The sequence below is a fragment of the Pleurodeles waltl genome, chromosome 1_2, assembly GCF_031143425.1.
Source record: "Pleurodeles waltl isolate 20211129_DDA chromosome 1_2, aPleWal1.hap1.20221129, whole genome shotgun sequence".
Classification (NCBI taxonomy): Eukaryota; Metazoa; Chordata; class Amphibia; order Caudata; family Salamandridae; genus Pleurodeles; species Pleurodeles waltl.
The window spans coordinates 1,190,463,003-1,190,482,241 of NC_090437.1; the positions used below are offsets into that span (position 1 = coordinate 1,190,463,003).

Sequence of the window (19,239 nt, forward strand, 5' to 3'; positions counted from 1 at the left end):
ACTAGTCACACAATTCAGGATTGCACATCTGAGGGCTCAGCATGCAACTCTGTACTTGCCAATCGGGCAAGCAAGCCTTTCCACAGTGAAAACTGTTGTTTTGTGTGTTCTACTGTCAGGACATGTAAAGTACATGTCCTGCCTGTGTCATATGTTGCGCCCTGCCTCCAGGGCTTGATAGGCTTGCCAAAGGAGTAACTTACACACGTCTAGGGGGAGTGGTGACATTTCCAATGCTTTCAATGGCAAAGTCAGTTTTGCAGTGCAAGACTGCTCTATCAGTCTGCAGTGGTGGATTGGGATACTTGTTTTACTTGGGGGTCCTCTAGGGTGGCATAATCAGTGCAGCAAGCACTGGAGTATCCCTCTAACTTGCATGCCTTGGGTACCAGGGTACCATTTACTATGGAGTTGCAGGGGAGCTAGCCATTTCCAAAAAGGTATAGTCAATTTGACATACACTTCAGGGTCAGGGAACTGGCTCTGAGGTCTGGTTACCAGGCCTCAGTGCACTCTGAATAAAAAAAAACGCAGCATCAGTCGAAAAAACTTGGGGGTGACCACATAAAAAGAGGCTTTTCCTTACAAAGACTCTTTCCACAGACAAGTGAAGTGTGCCCTTTCATGCGCTTTTTTCAAATGTTAAGATGGTAACCTGTTTCAGACGGCCAGCACACATTCTCTGGAATGTAAAACTGAAATCTTGAAGAAATCCATGTTTTGAACCCTTCTCTGCCAAACTCTAAATAACCTTTTTTGTGTGTTTAGTGCTATTTCAACCACTGAATATGTTACCATCATTAAATCTACTGGTCTTTACCTAACTCTGTTGTGGTTCTTATTGTCCTTTGTGAAGAGACATGCTCTTCATTCAGTCATTTTGCTGTGCAGCATAACTGTACAAGAGGGATGCCAAATATAGTGTAACTGTCCATATTCCTTAATCAATGTCTGAAGTAACTCATCAAAAGCATAATTAAATATGCCTGGCATGCCAGCACCTATTGGGATCATGTCTATAAGAATAGGCTAATGCAATGGATTCTGGCTAGAATAATTTCAACTAGAATAATCAAAGAAGAGAGTGAGAAGAGAAAGCTTGCTTATCTTCCCAATTATAAACTCACAACGTGAAAAACAATCACACTACCCAATATATCTAATGCCCAATGCCCCCCTGATGTGAATAAAACTAAAGAAGGAGCTAGAGTTTATTGAATCTCCTTGGGTCTTACTCGCAACAACTCTTTCGGGTTTTGTCAAAGACCCCTCACCCACCAACCTTTTTGGTGGCAAGCTTCATCTTCGGGGTCCCACCCCCGACACCTAACATGACAAGGGTGTGCTACAAAGCCTGACTACAGCGGAGCTGGAATTTGTCTAGGGTGAAGAAGTGAAGTTCAAATTGTCTAACGGCCCCCTAGCCAAATATTGTATACTTTAATTATGGTGAATGTGGACAAAGATTAAAAACAATGGTGAATGTATATTGAGGATACCATGACCTCTTACACTCACGTTGTGAGTCGACATGTTTCAGTCATGTTGTCTAAGCTGCCAAAGGTCAGTATGGCTTTTGTCAGGGCCAGTTATTTGCGTGCACGTCTAAGGCATGCGATCACCACACAAGTGTAACTTACGACCTTGTCCCCATTATAGATATTTCTGGTCTTTGATCTACTCCATTGAAGACTTTTCTTACAGATGGCTTTTTACATCATGGATACTCTGGGGGGGGAGCAAACTCTGTAGTCACACTTATGTCAAGGGAAGTCCCCTGTATTCTTACCTTCATACAGCCTTGAGTCCCGCATCTTAGGTATAGTTCTAAATTGACAATATTATAGAACACGTTTAACAAATGTATAAGCCAGCAGCTGGAGAAATAGAAGATGGGTTCCATAGTTAATGTATCTTAATTTGTGCATAGCACTAGCCAGGGAAGTATCGGACCTTTTTTTTAAATTAATTTGTCCATGCTGTATTCTCATAAAATGTAGATATCCTGATTTCAGCCACTCTGTGCTCAGTGAAAGATAGTATTTGGGAAAATAGCTCATGGCCTCTCGCCAGAGATTCTGAGCTGATGACCACTAGTCTTTTACACTGGATTACGTTTCCAAAGATATTTCACGAATTTGTCTACATCCTACTCCAGGCTACATTGTCCAGGAACTGGGGCATTAGTGCACAGAAAGCCGTCAGCGAGCATAGAAGTGGTGAAGACCTAAGTGTGTGGCAGGCAAAAGTACCTTGCTCTGACTCCACGTTCTTCAAGCTCCCTTTAATAGATGAAAGGGAACTGCATTGAGAGAGTGAAAGTACGTTGTTTCAAGACATTTTTAACAAAATGATTTTGTCTCTATTGTAAAAATGTCCCTTGTTACCAGTCTTCTAGAAGAGGACTTGGTTTTGCAGAAGTGTTACCTAATCAGCATTTGACTGTTCTTGAATGTCAGCCCTGCCCTGAAGAAAAGGCACAGTTTGCTCCAAGTGTTATCTGAAGGTTGTCAAGCTAGTGGAAGACAATATTAACTGAAGATAGAATTGGAAAATATTTTATTTCTATAATAATACATTGATACTTGTATGGCTCTTGAATGATATCACAAATAGATGTTGAGTCAATAGAGATTAACACTCTAAATAAAATAAAAGAATTATATAGGTGTACTCTGGATTAATTTCAGCACAGGGCAAATATTACTATTAAAATAATATTTGATCTTTTGACAACACTTAATCCTTTCACTGATTGATAAAATGGGTGGCTCATAAAACCCACATTTGTAGGACATCCGTGTTTTGGCTGTTTTTCTCCTAGACTTTTTATGACCTTGGTAGCTGATGTTTTTAACCTCTTGGAAGTGAGGAACTGACAAACAATTTCTTACTGCATGTGGCATTACTGTGCACAAGGTGACTATTTAAGCGGATAAAGGAACATCTTTTGATATTTCATCATGCACAAGTTGAGGAACACCACCAGAGTATTTTGCGAGACTTAGACATGTTTTGCAGATGCTGCATTGGAGAACCGGGTGAATGGCTGTAGGGTGAAAATAGTGAACTGTAACACCTGATCACGAAAAAGCAATTTTAAACTAACTGCTTCCCGGAGTTGTACCACCTATTAGAACATTGGAATGCTTGGGGCTCCATTGAAAACAATGGAGTGCTGCGGGCTTTTACTGGCCGGTAAAAGCCCGCAGCGCCAACATTCCAATGTTCGCTTTGTTCACAGCAACAGCTGTGAACAAAGCCTCACGGAGCCCGAGGGGATTTTAATCCCCTCGGGCTCCGTGAACATTTTATTTTTTAATAGAACATTCTGCCCTGAGTGGCAGAATGTTCTAATAGCCTTAGAACCCACCGTAGCGGGCTCTACCGGCTATTAAAGTCCCTCTCCCTTGTTAAATGCCCTCGCCTTCGGCTCGGGCATTTAACGCGGGGAGCGGGCCTTTAATAGCCGGTAGAGCCCGCAACGGCGGGTTCTAAGGCTATAGTAGACCCTGCCTTCACTGACCCTAGACAGCCTGGGCAGAAGCCTGATGAAATGAGTGGGTCAGCACAAGAATGGTCAAACAGCCTCAAGAGCGGAGGTACCACCAGAAAGATGAGCAGGTCCCCTTCAAACTGGACACTCTGAGACACACCGAGGAGGGTCTAATGAAAATAGTAAACCTTTTTGCCGAGATCCCATAACTTTGTATAAGGTAGGGGAGACTGACACTACTACATAGAAAATGAGTGGTTATGAAAGATGAAAAAGCCAGTTGAGAACTGGTGGGAAAAGATATGGTGCCCTTAATGTTTACAGTCAGGGCAGAAGAGATGGACAGCCCTCAGGGAATCACCGGTGCAGCGCTGCGGGTAGGAGATTTACAACAGTGTGAAGGTCCAGCTCTGAAGACTCAAGTCCCTATGGCTTAGGGAAGTGTAGAAGGTCCAAGAAGCAGCGGAAGCGTTGTCTGCATGGAGGAAAAACTGGTGATGACTGATCCTTTGGATGTGGACCTGAAGGAATTGTATGAAAACGTTTTCACAGTTGAACCCATAGTCTAATCATATCATGGAATTTTATGAACATTTGATCCATACAGTGCTGGTGAGCTGGACACATTATTTATCAATCTTTACAAGTAAGGTGTTTAGTGATACAAATGAGGGAAACTGTATTTTTGAAAAAAAAAACTTTTCCCTCAAAGTATTCTGTTTTAGAAAACTATTCTCTAAAGCCTCGGTGGGGGAGGTTGTCCGGTTTCAGTGCCAAAACGAACGTACTGCTACGTACTAGTGGTACTTTTTTGAGAAACAAAGACCGAGCTTTAGTGTGTTTAAATGTTTACTTCCAGAGAGATTGCAAAAACCATGCCACTTTGTTTCTATTCATATTTCCTGATCTCTATGCCACATTTGCTTCATTTTTGTGTTCTCAAAACCATTGCATTATTTCCTTTTCAACTAAACGGTATGGAAATTTTAAACTCTTAATAATGTTTTGGTGTTCGTACACACGTACCACCTGTAGTGTATTTTTAAGGAAGGCTTTGCTTCTTGTTCAGATTTACGACGGGAAAGCGCTTGATTTTTCATGCAAACCTGTTTACTTCTATGTGCTAGATTGCTTTGTTTGTGATTCCTCTCCTCATATCAAGGCTGTGTCCTTCTGTCCTGTAGTTTAGCAATCCAGTTTCTTATAATTATATTGTACTGTAACAACCGGTGTTTGCTTTCAATACAGAAATCCACAAAAATGTGATCAGCCCCTCGGAATATGAAGTTAAGGAAGAGGTGCTGCATGGCAAACACGCAGAACTGAAGGATAAACTGAGGAGTATTAACCAGGGATTTGAACGAATTCGAAAATTAAGCCACGAGGGATACGAAGTTGCAACTGGTATGTTCTGTATGTTGTTCTGTAGAAGTCCGTGTTATTACCAACAACCTGTCCGTAGCACACTCATTAAATACACAGATGTGTTAACATCTTTTTCAACTCCCCCTTGCGGCCTTACAATATTAAATAAAAAAGGCAGCCTATTGATGCTGGGAGTAGAAGTATTTACGGGTATGCATTACATAGTTCGTTTACAAGACCGTAATATTCTCAGGAACCCATGCGTAGTTTTGTGATGAAATACATATATTTATCATCTGCCTGGGTAAAGCTACAATCTTTCTTATAGCCTTTAAATTGTGCACCAGCTGGGTAGATTACCCCACGTGCCTCACTGGATTGCTGGCATCAAAAAAAGTCCTGCATAAAACAGAAATGGAGTGAGATGTAATGTCGAATTGTGAATGCCAATACCATGATGGTTTTTGCTATACATATATTTTCCTGTTATGGTTCTTTAAAAAATAATCAACTAAAACCACGGGCAGATGCAGGCAGCTCGATAATATTTATAGCTTGAACAGTCTAAAAAGCAATCAGTGCCTGTGAGTTAACACCACAAAAGGAAAAAATAAATAAAATCAAAATTGGACTAATGACAGAAGATAAAATGCTGAGTTAAGTTAAGCCAATGCACAATATTTAATTCCTAATGTACAATAGCCTTCGGCCCTCTCTCAGTGGGACATTTAAAAGTGTGTGCTGAAAAGATTCACCGCTAATATATACCTGGGGTGTCCCCGAGAATGTGTCGTAGCTCTGTCCTTCAGCGACCTTCACCCCGGAGGCCCTAGTGCACTGCACACAAATGGCCAGAAAACGTGCATTTGGCCTTTCATGCAGAACTGATGGGTGTGATTACGTTCCTGATCTGTGCCTGGCTTTGTTCACAAAGGAATTTGATCATCTCCACTGAAGTTTTCGCTTGTGTCTGGGTGTACGTTTTCATATTCCTGGATTTCTCGGTGGTTTCTACGAGTACTCTTTAGAAACTGCAGCAGGCCCTTGGGTTTATGTGAATACGTTTCCACATTTGTAATTGTACTTGGTTTACAATTACACAGAGGTCTCTCATGAGCCCAGTTGCACTTTGAAACGTTTTTACTCTCAATGAAGAAAATCTCTACTTCTATCAAGAAATCGTTTTCGTGCACCAAATACTTCTGTTTGTGTTCTAGTACCTTCACAGACTGACAGTGTAGCCTCGTGATTTCCAGAGTAAGAATGGATTTAAAAAAGGTTTGTGAATACCCCCAAACCCATAAGTTTGCAGTTGTGCCAAAGCTTGTAAACCATCCCATCCCAGAAGGCCCACTCCCTGCTCAGGGAAGCAGATTTTCTCCTAAATAATCACACCGTTCTGGTTAATTTTACATCTGACTAAATAGCTACGAGGACAAATTCACCTTTTGTGATTTGCAAAAATGAATCTTCCCTTTCAAATCATGCTGCTGAAGAACTTAATTAAAACGTACCGTAAAAACCTGCGCCTTTCTAAATATTGAAATGGGTGGGCGACCACGCATACGCCAGGGGCATCCTAGATATAACCATACGTGGAGTAATGTAAAATCTAGTCTACGTAAAAACTCAAGGAAAAATACAAAAAATTTGTAACGCTCGAGTTGGACTTCCAGAATCCCTGTAGGTGCTTTTGCACTTATTCCGGCCATCTCATAGGGCTTGGTGAATCCAAATCCAAGCTCCCTAAATACACTTCCAAACTTGCACACTCCGATTCACGCATTTGTAGAAAATAATTCCTTAAATGTCATTTATCTTTGCCCAAAGTTGGAGCCCATAATCTAGTCCATTAAGTTACACACTTGGCAGCTTCTCACCAGGTTAAAAAATGTTAAAACTAAGGCAGGGCTGCCAGAAGCACAAAGTGTCGGCCTAGTACTTTTCTGTAGAAGTGGAGAATGTGATGGACTGTTAAACATGGATTATGTGCCCTGATTTTGTGTGGGTCAGGTTTGTGTTTCCAAGTAATATTGTTTTACGAGTAACTCCCAGTGCTTAATTTGTGCTTTTTGTTTCCGGTGCTGAGCACCAGCACTTATTTTTGAGGGCTGGGGCTTTTTCTTCTGCCTAAAGCATTTGCTGTGAGCAAAAGACACACGTGGGAAAGACAGAGGAAGAGGAAAGAGAAAAAGCGTCACAAAGGGAGAAAGTAGAAAGTTGCTTGAGTGAGCTGAAGGGGCAGGGAGGGGCTGTAAATGGATTAAAGAGGCCCGAGATGGCTTCAGGGTTACGCCGCCTCAGTATTACGTGTTCCCACATTTAATTGCAGCTGCGTGTTTAAGAGGAGAGCTTTGAGCACCGGCACCTTGTTATTTACAAGTTAAGCACTGGTAACTCCACATTGCAACATTCCTTTTGAGACTTTCACAATTTTGGCGAGTGTTTGTGTGTTTTAAAAAACACAACTTGCCACCCACCCCAAACTTCCTGCTGTAGTGAGGCTTGGAATAGTGAACTTTTTTGCATGGTGAGGCTCCGAATGAAAGGCACTACTAATATATTCCTGGATGCATGGTGGGTCAGGTCCATATACAGTAGACTACTCCAAAGCTAGAAGGAAATGAGGGTTACATCGAGGTGAGGATCCAGATGCAAGCCGAACGAGTTAAGATAGCAGCTGTTTCTGAGTGATCAGTATAAGGTTCCACATAAGGAATACAAGACACTGGTAGACCTAGTGGAGCCCAGAGTGGGGATTATAAAGACTGAATATCTCCCCTAACCTCTAATTTATTATCAAAGAGCATCAGTGAGGGATGGATATCCATTGCACCCACAATGGAGAGCTGAGATTTGGAAATAATTTGAAAAGTTCCCTTATTAAATACTGAGCATACAGATCAGAGTTGTAGGTGGTGGACCAGTCTTAGACTTACCGTTAACGATTTATTTTGCTTTCATTTTAGACTTTGAAGAGCCTCGAGTGAATGACTTGTGGGACATGGCCAAAATGGCCAATTTCACGGAGTCAGAACTTGAATCATTTAAGGTGAGCAGAACCTTTTAACAATAGATTTCATCTGTGTAGAAATAATATTGATAATACGTTAGTTCGATGGCATCTGTCGCTGTAGATACGCATGTTTTGCATAGCTCGCCATCTGGTGTTGGGCCGGAGTGTTACAAGTTGTTTTTCTTCGAAGAAGTCTTTCGAGTCACGGGACCGAGTGACTCCTCCTTTTGTCTCCATTGCGCATGGGCGTCGACTCCATCTTCGATTGTTTTTTTTCCGCCATCGGGTTCGGACGTGTTCCTGTCGCTCCGAGTTTCGGAACGGAAAGATAGCTAATTTCGGAAGATTTTCGTCGGTATTGTTGCGTTCGGGATCGGCGTAGTTAGATTCAACACCGCGTCGAAAGATCGAAGAGCTCCGGTGCCCTTCGGGGTAGTTTTTCGATCCCCCGTCGGGGCCTGGTCGGCCCGACCGCGTGCAGAAGAACGCCGATGGAACGGACCCCGTTCCGCTTCTGTCCCAAATGCCACAATAAATACCCCTATACAGACCAACACTTGGTCTGTAACCTGTGCCTGTCACCTGAGCACAGTGAAGACACCTGCGAGGCCTGTCGTGCGTTCCGGTCCCGAAAAACACTCCGAGACCGTCGAGCCAGAAGACTTCAGATGGCGTCCGCGCCGACAGCCCACCGAGAGTTCGAGGAACAAGAAGAGGAAGGAACCTTTTCGATCCACGAATCGGACTCCGAAGGATTCGACGATACACAAACCGTGAGTAAGACGTCGAAAACCACTCAGAAGAAGATTTACAAGGCCCAGGGGACGCCACTGCCACCAGGCCATGGCTCGACCCATAAATTCGGTGACCGACCGTCGGCACCGAAAAAGGCCCAAACAGTGCCGAGATCGTCCGACTCCGGTTGAGACACCGGCACGCAGCCTTCTCGGGACCGAGAAAGTGCTGGAGACAAGCATCGACACCGAGATACCGGTGTAGACACGGCTCGACGCCGAGACAGCGGCACCGACGAAGATCGACGCCGAGAGGTTTCGGCCCCGAAAAAGAAAAAAGTCACCTCGGAGCCGAAAAAAGATGCAGACAGGGTTTCGGTGCCAAAACAGACTGCAACCGACCCAGTTTCAGGCTCTTATACAGAAGAGCAATCGCTAACCTCCCAAATGCGAAAGCATAGGTTTGAGGAAGAGCTACAATCAACTGATGTAGACCATACGCAAAAGCGTATTTTCATACAGGAGGGGACAGGAAAAATAAGCACCCTTCCCCCTATTAGAAGAAAGAGAAGATTGGAGTTCCAAACTGAACAAACACCACAAACAAAGGTGGTGAAAAAGGTTACTCCACCACCCTCTCCTCCACCTGTAATTAACGTCTCACCAGCACAAACTCCATCACATTCCCCAGCTCACACCACCATGAGCCAGGGTGACCAAGATCAGGACGCATGGGACTTATACGACGCCCCAGTGTCAGATAACAGCCCGGAGGCATACCCTACGAAGCCATCTCCACCAGAGGACAGCACTGCGTATTCTCAAGTGGTGGCTAGAGCAGCACAATTTCACAATGTAAGCCTCCACTCAGAACAGGTCGAGGATGACTTTTTATTCAACACCCTCTCCTCCACCCACAGCTCCTACCAAAGCCTGCCTAGGCTCCCTGGTATGCTCCGGCACGCAAAAGAAATCTTTAAGGAGCCGGTCAAAAGTAGGGCAATCACACCAGTGGAAAAAAAGTATAAGGCGCCTCCTACAGACCCGGTTTTCATCACTACACAGCTGCCACCAGACTCTGTCGTTGTAGGAGCAGCTAGGAAAAGGGCCAACTCCCACACATCTGGAGATGCACCACCCCCAGATAAAGAAAGCCGCAAGTTCGATGCAGCTGGTAAGAGAGTCGCAGCACAAGCTGCAAACCAGTGGCGCATCGCTAACTCTCAGGCACTACTTGCGCGCTATGACAGAGCCCATTGGGATGAGATGCAACATCTCATTGAACATCTGCCCAAGGACCTACAAAAGAGGGCAAAGCAAGTGGTTGAGGAGGGACAGAACATTTCAAACAACCAAATACGCTCCTCCATGGACGCTGCAGATACAGCTGCACGGACAATTAATACATCTGTAACTATCAGAAGGCATGCATGGCTACGAACGTCTGGATTTAAACCAGAGATTCAGCAAGCAGTTCTCAATATGCCTTTTAACGAAAAAGAACTGTTCGGTCCAGAAGTGGACACAGCGATTGAGAAACTCAAAAAGGACACGGACACTGCTAAAGCCATGGGCGCACTCTACTCCCCGCAGAGCAGAGGGAATTACAGCACATTCCGTAAAACACCCTTTAGAGGGGGGTTTCGGGGTCAGGGCACACAAGCCAGCACCTCACAGGCAACACCGTCCAGTTACCAGGGACAGTACAGAGGAGGTTTTCGGGGACAATATAGAGGAGGGCAATTCCCTAGGAATAGGGGAAAATTTCAAAGCCCCAAAACCCCTACTACTAAGCAGTGACTCACATGTCACTCACCCCCTCCACACAACACCAGTGGGGGGAAGAATAGGTCATTATTACAAAGCATGGGAGGAAATCACTACAGACACTTGGGTTCTAGCAATTATCTAACATGGTTATTGCATAGAATTTCTACAATTCCCTCCAAACATACCACCAAAAGCACAAAATTTGACAAAACATCATTCCAATCTCCTGGAGATAGAAGTGCAGGCACTATTGCAGAAGAATGCAATCGAATTAGTACCAAACACACAAATAAACACAGGAGTTTACTCAGTGTACTTTCTGATACCAAAGAAGGACAAAACGCTGAGACCAATCCTAGACCTCAGAATAGTAAACACATTCATCAAATCAGACCACTTTCACATGGTCACACTACAAGAAGTGTTACCATTGCTAAAACTACACAACTACATGACAACTTTAGACCTTCAAAGACGCGTATTTCCATATACCAATACACCCATCGCACAGGAAATACCTAAGGTTTGTATTCAAAGGAATACATTACCAATTCAAGGTATTGCCTTTCGGATTAACAACCGCACCAAGAGTCTTTACCAAATGTCTAGCAGTAGTCGCTGCACACATCAGAAGCCAGCAAATACATGTGTTCCCATATCTAGACGACTGGCTAATCAAGGCCCATTCGTTAATAGAGTGCTCAAACCACACAAATCAGATCATACAAACCCTCTTCAAACTAGGGTTCACCGTCAACTTCACGAAATCCAACATTCTGCCGTGCAAGGTACAACAATACCTAGGAGCCATAATAGACTCAACAAAAGGAGTAGCCACTCCAAGTCCCCAAAGAATCCAAAATTTCAACAACATCATACAACGCATGTATCCAACACAAAAGATACAAGCAAAGATGATATTACAACTCCTAGGCATGATGTCTTCATGCATAGCCATTGTCCCAAACGCAAGACTGCACATGAGGCCCTTACAACAGTGCCTAGCATCACAGTGGTCACAAGCACAGGGTCATCTTCTAGATCTGGTGTTAATAGACCGCCAAACTTACCTCTCGCTTCTATGGTGGAACAACATAAATTTAAACAAAGGGCGGCCTTTCCAAGACCCAGTGCCACAATACGTAATAACAACAGATGCTTCCATGACAGGGTGGGGAGCACACCTTGATCAACACAGCATACAAGGACAATGGAACGTACATCAAACAAAACTGCATATAAATCACCTAGAACTGCTAGCAGTTTTTCAAGCACTAAAAGCTTTCCAACCAATAATAGTTCACAAATACATTCTCGTCAAAACAGACAACATGACAACAATGTATTATCTAAACAAACAAGGGGGGACACACTCCACGCAGTTAAGCCTGCTAGCACAAAAAATTTGGCGTTGGGCAATTCACAACCAAATTCGCCTAATAGCACAATTTATACCAGGGATTCAGAATCAACTCGCAGACAATCTCTCTCGAGATCACCAACAGGTCCACGAATGGGAAATTCACCCCCAAATTCTGAACACCTATTTCAAACTCTGGGGAACACCTCAAATAGACTTGTTTGCGACGAAGGAGAACGCAAAATGCCAAAACTTCGCATCCAGATACCCACACAAGCAGTCCCAAGGCAATGCCCTATGGATGAACTGGTCAGGGATATTTGCTTACGCTTTTCCTCCTCTCCCTCTCCTTCCTTATCTGGTAAACAAACTCGGTCAAAACAAACTCAAACTCATATTAATAGCACCAACTTGGGCAAGGCAACCCTGGTACACAACGCTGCTAGACCTATCAGTAGTACCCCACATCAAATTGCCCAACAGGCCAGATCTATTGACACAACACAACCAAAAGATCAGACACCCAGATCCAGCATCGCTGAATCTAGCAATTTGGCTCCTGAAATCCTAGAATTCGGGCACTTACAACTTACCCAAGAATGTATGGAAGTCATAAAGCAAGCCAGAAGGCCATCCACCAGGCACTGCTATGCAAGTAAATGGAAGAGGTTTGTTTGCTACTGCCATATTAATCAAATCCAACCATTACACACGACTCCAAAACATGTAGTGGGTTACTTGCTTCACTTACAAAAATCTAACCTGGCTTTCTCTTCCATTAAAATACACCTTGCAGCAATATCTGCATACCTGCAGACTACCTATTCAACTTCCCTATATAGGATACCAGTCATTAAAGCATTCATGGAGGGCCTTAAGAGAATTATACCACCAAGAACACCACCTGTTCCTTCATGGAACCTAAATGTTGTCCTAACTAGACTTATGGGTCCACCTTTTGAACCCATGCACTCCTGCGAAATACAGTTCCTAACCTGGAAGGTTGCATTTCTCATCGCCATTACTTCCCTAAGAAGAGTAAGCGAGATTCAGGCATTTACAATACAAGAACCTTTTATACAACTACACAAGAATAAGGTCGTCCTAAGGACTAATCCAAAATTTTTACCAAAGGTTATTTCACAGTTCCATCTAAATCAAACAGTGGAACTTCCAGTGTTCTTTCCACAGCAAGATACCGTAGCTGAGAGGGCACTACATACATTAGATGTCAAAAGAGCATTAATGTATTACATTGACAGAACAAAGAACATCAGAAAGACTAAACAACTATGTATTGCATTTCAAAAACCTCATGCAGGAAACCCAATATCAAAACAAGGTATAGCCAGATGGATAGTTAAATGCATCCAAATCTGCTACCTTAAAGCTAAACGACAGCTGCCCATTACACCAAGGGCACACTCAACCAGAAAGAAAGGTGCTACCATGGCCTTTCTAGGAAACATCCCAATGCAAGAAATATGTAAGGCAGCCACATGGTCTACGCCTCACACATTCACCAAGCACTACTGTGTAGACATGTTATCCGCACAACAAGCCACAGTAGGTCAAGCCGTATTAAGAACATTGTTTCAGACTACTTCCACTCCTACAGGCTGAGCCACCGCTTTTGGGGAGATAACTGCTTACTAGTCTATGCAAAACATGCGTATCTACAGCGACAGATGCCATCGAACTGAAAATGTCACTTACCCAGTGTACATCTGTTCGTGGCATCAGTCGCTGTAGATTCGCATGTGCCCACCCGCCTCCCCGGGAGCCTGTAGCAGTTCGGAAGTTACCTTCAACTATTTGTATATATATCATTTCAACCTTAAATAAGTACATACTTAGTCACTCCATTGCATGGGCACTATTACTACAATTCAACTCCTACCTCACCCTCTGCGGGGGAAAAACAATCGAAGATGGAGTCGACGCCCATGCGCAATGGAGACAAAAGGAGGAGTCACTCGGTCCCGTTACTCGAAAGACTTCTTCGAAGAAAAACAACTTGTAACACTCCGGGCCAACACCAGATGGCGAGCTATGCAAAACATGTGAATCTACAGCGACTGATGCCACGAACAGATGTACACTGGGTAAGTGACATTTTCATACTTAATACACCACAGTGGCCCAAGGTTTCTGTGATGGGAAGTGTGCCATTCCTAAGGGACTGAAACACATAACTAACTTTTATTATGCATTTGCACAGATCTTGTATACCCCCTTTCAATGATTGTGTGATAAGGTGCATTTGTATTATTGGCAAATATTTGCTTTTGTTTAGTTTGTTTGGGTAGCACAGAGGAAAGTTATCTGAATGTAAACTTATATCATTGACTTCTAATGTGCTTATCTTGTACCTTGGTGGGGAATAGAAATCCTATCTGGCGCCTGTGTTGTTCTGTTACAATATTAAATAAAAAAAAATATTGGGCATTACATATGGTTTTTTTCTTAAAATTAATTTGTAAGTTTCAAAATTGGTGAGCAAAAGATTTTTTTCTACACTGGTAATATAGTAGGGGATTCCCTTCATATGCCATACCTGTTGTGCAGTGGCTTGATTTTGTTTTTCTTCTTCACACTTATGGTGTTTTATAAACCTCCCCACCACTGTTCTGTTGTGGGGTATCCAGAGAACACTTGGTTGTGTTTGTTCTGTCCTTTCAGTGTTAAATGTGTGATATTTTAACAGCAAAGGAGTCAGAACCATGAATGCTGGCACCACGTGTGCCTAAACAACGCGCTCGGAACAACGACCGCGTTGTTACCACAAATGCCTTAACAACGATATTTCATTGTAAACGCATTCCTGGTAAAGGCATGCATGAACGGCATGCGTGGTTCCAGCATGCGACTCCCCCGACTCGACCCTCCATCCCCAAAACAATCGTACCCCCACCCCTAAAAACAATTCTACCACTACCCCGCCTCTAAAACTACTGCGACCCTCTACCCCCTAAAAATTAAAAATACCCGACCCTCCCCCTGCCCCTAAAACCACCCCAACCCCCACCCATAAAGCTACCATGTCCCCTCTAAAACCTCAACTACTCAGACCCCGCCCCTAAAACTACTGTGACCCCCCCCACCCACCTAAAACCTAAACTACCCGACCCCCCCACGCTGCCCCTTAAAACTAAAAATACCCCAACCCCCCACCCCGGCCCTAAAACTAGTGACCCCGCCCCTAAAACTACCGCAACCCCCCACCGCTGCCCCTAAAAACACCCCAACCCTTCAACCCGCCCCTAAGACTACAGCGAAACCCCCATCCCTAAAACTACAGTGACCCACCACCCCCTAAAACCTGAACTACCCCAACCCTCCACCCCGCCCCTAAAAACTAAAATTACCCTGACTCTCCCACCCCTAAAACTACTGCGACCCCGACCCCCCCATCCCTGCCCCTAAAAACTAAAAAATACACCAACCCCCCCCACCCTGCCCCTAAAACTACTGTGACCCCTCCATCCCCCTAAAACCTAAACTACCCGACCCCACCCGTCCCTAAAGACACCCCGTCCGCTCCACCCCACCCCTAAAACTACTGCAACCTCCCCACCCCCTAAAACTTAAACTACCCTGACCCCACCCCTAAAAACGAAAAATAGCCCGACCATCCCCACAGCAAAGAACTTAGTTTACAAGAAGATGAGTTTCCATTGGCTACCTTTTCTACAGTTTCCAATTCCTCTAGTACTCCTCCCAGGCTCGCCTCATTTTAGCCATCCTGAAAGAATTGCCCAGCTTTTATACACTAAGGTGGTCCCCGTTTAACGTTCTGTCTCAGTCACTGTTATACCCATCTTCTATTATTGTCAAATAGTGACTTGAATAGCTGTTTGTTCTGTAGCCATTTAGAATGCGACCTCAAACGATAGGATTTTGTGTGTCAACCCATTTCAGTCTACAGGGGTTGGGGCCATTGCGGCCCCTTTAAAATTGGAATTAGCTAATAATTGTTTAAGTGCAAACCTAAATGCAAATTTGGGAAGTGCCTTTGACTCATATTAGCCTAGTAAAATGATTTGCATGCCCGTGAGATTTCTGATCTGCCTCTTTTGAGAGATGTTTTGACCCCCAACTCACAAAGCAGAGACAATATTAATGCAATGAAGTTGACAAGAAATCTGGTAAACGTTACCTGCAGGGTCTGAAGAACTATAGCTTGTTGTTTATTTTGCATATGAATGTCTTGTTGGAGAAAAAGCTGTGCAATAATTAAATGGGTACACCCCAGTTGGATGAATGCATGCACTGGAATCGCTAATTGAAACCATTGAGCAGCTAATTGTATTGGTAACGAAGGCTTCACCACCAATTCACCGTCTCTGTCCCATGAGATTTCACTTGTCACATTTTCAAGTCTCCAGCTAAGAATAGCTTTTGTTCTTTCTGGCAGTTTTAACATCAAAGATGAATACAAAAATCAGGATGGCTTAAGGGAAAAAAGAAAGCGTACAAATAAATTATGTAATAGAGGCCCAAAAGGAAGCTCGAAGGACTAGGTGGTTCCAAACAGTGATGGGGCAGATAGTTCAAGCAATGCCAAATGGTTGGGATGCTGAAAGCAGCCTAAACACCAGATCTGCCAAAGAGAACAAAGTTGTGAGAAAGAAACACTGTTCGCTGGTATCTATGGAAGCTCAAACATAACTCAGTAGTTGTGTGAGCGATGAACTGGAGGACCGTTTAGGAACGGGATAGGTTGTAATGCAAGTTTTAGAGAAATGTTAATAAGCCTCCTAATTTTGCACTATTTTGGATGGATATCTTTATCGACTACCTGTAGTCATGAGGTTTATCATATCTATAGTTTTGATATCAGTAATATTTATGGATAACAGTTGAGGGTGAAACCACTGATGTAGCACTTTGCACCCTGCAAATTTCTGGTGCAAAATCAAATATAGCCTTCACTCCGGCAGATGCACATTTAGGGCCAGATGTAGCAAATTCCCAAATTGCGACTTGCAATTTGCGAGTCCCTGCGACTCGCAAATTGCAAGTCGCAATTTGGGATGCAGAAAGGTGTCTCAGACACCTTCTGCGAGTCGCTATGGGGTCGCAAAGACCCACCTCATTAATATTCATGAGGTGGGTCGCAATTTGCGCCCCCATAGTGACTCTGGGCACTCACGGGGATGGAGGCCTGCTGGGAACAGCAGACCTCCATGTCTGCTTTTAAATAAAGCATTTTTTTTTCCCCAAGTGTAGCCCGTTTTCCTTAAAGGAAAACGAGCTGCACTTAGAAAAAAAAAACCGAAACCTTTAGTTTCGGATTTTTTCAGAGCAGGTAGTGGTCCCTTGAACCACTGCCTGCTCTGAAAAAATATTTTTGGGTCCAGTCACAAAGGGGAAGGGGTCCCATGGTGACCCCTTCCCGTTTGCGAGTGGGTTACCATCCACTTCAAGTGGATGGTAACTGCGACTCCATTTGCGACCGCATACGCGGTCGCAAATGGAATTGCATACAACTGCGACTCGCAAATAGGAAGGGAACACCCCTTCCTATTTGCGACTCGGAAATGCATTTTGCGAGTCTGTTCCGACTCGCAAAATGCATTTCTACATAGCCAACACGCATTTGCGACTTGCAAACGGTGATTTTCGCCGTTTGCTAGTCGCAAAGTGTTTTCTAAATCTGGCCCTTAGTTCCAAATGAGGCGGACACAACAATCCCCACATTTTAAGAACGTGAAGCACATTGGGCCTTGCAAAAACGATTGCAAACCTTGAAGGTTTATTAAAGATTAGTAAAGTTACAAGTTGACGTCATCAAATTAGTTGTAATTCAATAGTCAATAAATGAATGCTGTAGTCAGTATATTTCAAAGCAGTTCAAAACCATATATGCAAAGGCAAACTATTATAAAGTTGTCTCAAAATAAATCGAAGCAGACTTTCATGCGAAGGGAAAACCCTATTCGACTAAACTTGGGAAAAGTCAGGAAAGTTGGGGAGAAGTGAAGCAGAAGATGTCAGCGTAAAAAAGCCTCCGAGAGGTAGTATCTCTGATTCAAATGAAGATTCATCTTTCAAGTTGGGAAGGCATCTGCCCAAGCATAAACCTTAAACTATTCAGGCAAAGGAAAAAGGCATCACCCCTAAAGGGAGCAAGAAAGTAATCTCAATGCAAGTCTGCATTGCGTTACTTAAAAAAACACATTTTCATCTGTTTGCTACACCTACCCACGATTCACATGAAGGGAACCAATCGGGTTAAAGGTACATTCTGATAAGATGGTCACATTATTTTCACAAGCTGAAGTACAAAGAAATCTCTGCTAAACGCCCACCAGATTCTCAATCTGCAACATAGGAAGATGCTTTGGTTCAAAGATGTTCTCCCCCAGCATCTTCTTAGCGGATACTTCGAGGATTGCATAAAGCTAAACATTAACATGAGAAAACATCAATAAATAATGGATCGTTCGAGCTGCTAGTACAGTTTCTTACCTGAACCTTGATGTTGGACATTCTAATATGCAGCCTACGTTAACTACAGACAATTAAACATGAAAAATGCAAAATACATTGTAAATATATTTGTGTGTTGCGGATTATTATTGTTATTTGCGCAACATATTTAATTATGAAAAAATTCTTCCACCACGCAGCTGGACTTTCAGTCCTTTTTCATTGAGAAACAATGCATGGATTTTAGCAGAAACTAAATTTAATATTTTAATCATTAAGGCAGTTTTAATTGGCTGTGAAACATCATTCTAAACCCACCCTTTAAATTTGTGCGATCTTATTTTTTTTATAGCAGTTGCCAGGGACTGAGATTATTTCAAACAATCCACCAATCAGCTTTCTTTGTTTTTCTTGGTTTAGATGGAAGTGCAGCAAATTACTTGTGATTATCAATGCCACAGGCTTAACAAGGAAAATCTCCACTGTATGCCCTAGTGGGCCTATAACGTAGAACTCTAAATGAAAACGAAGGGTGGATCTTGTGAGCAAATAATAATATTCCTGTAGGGTTTTCTGCAAGACTGCTTGCAGAAGCTTGGTGGAGGTGGGTTCTTGACCCACTGCTAGACAGTGCAAGTGCATTACTCCAACAAAAAAATGAACTCTTTGATGGGTTTCACAGAAATAGGATATGCAGCACTCTTAAATTATTTTGCAGTGTTACCTATTTTTTCTTTCTACGCCTCAAGGCTACCTCTCTGGCTGCCTTCTAATTCTATTTCTGACATATGATTGGGAAAAGGATAACTTAAACCCACATTAACACCAGAGACAAGTAGGATTAGTATGGAACAGCATGAAGACTTTGAGTCTGGCATCGTGTGTGCCTCAGTTTTCCTCACTAGATTATTAGTCGGATGAGAAAACATCAATGAGACAACAACTCCCCTGAACGACATTTGTAATGTTCCTGATATGTTGTTGTTTCAACTGGGCTTTTAAACATCAATTTTTGGAGTGACTTTTAAATCAATGAGACATTAGTCGTTTTCCCATGAAACAT

General features: G+C 43.2%; 1 protein-coding gene across 2 annotated transcripts in view; it reads left to right on the top strand.

Annotated features, from left to right (window-relative positions):
* The window catches only part of LRPAP1 (LDL receptor related protein associated protein 1), an 83,697-nt gene that overhangs the window by 57,105 nt on the left and 7,353 nt on the right, over positions 1 to 19,239 (top strand). For both annotated transcript variants that reach the window (XM_069203465.1, XM_069203467.1), the window contains exons 5-6: positions 4,745 to 4,900; positions 7,831 to 7,913. In XM_069203465.1, coding sequence (XP_069059566.1) covers positions 4,745 to 4,900; positions 7,831 to 7,913 — 239 coding nt within the window. The remainder of the gene's footprint in view (positions 1 to 4,744; positions 4,901 to 7,830; positions 7,914 to 19,239) is intronic.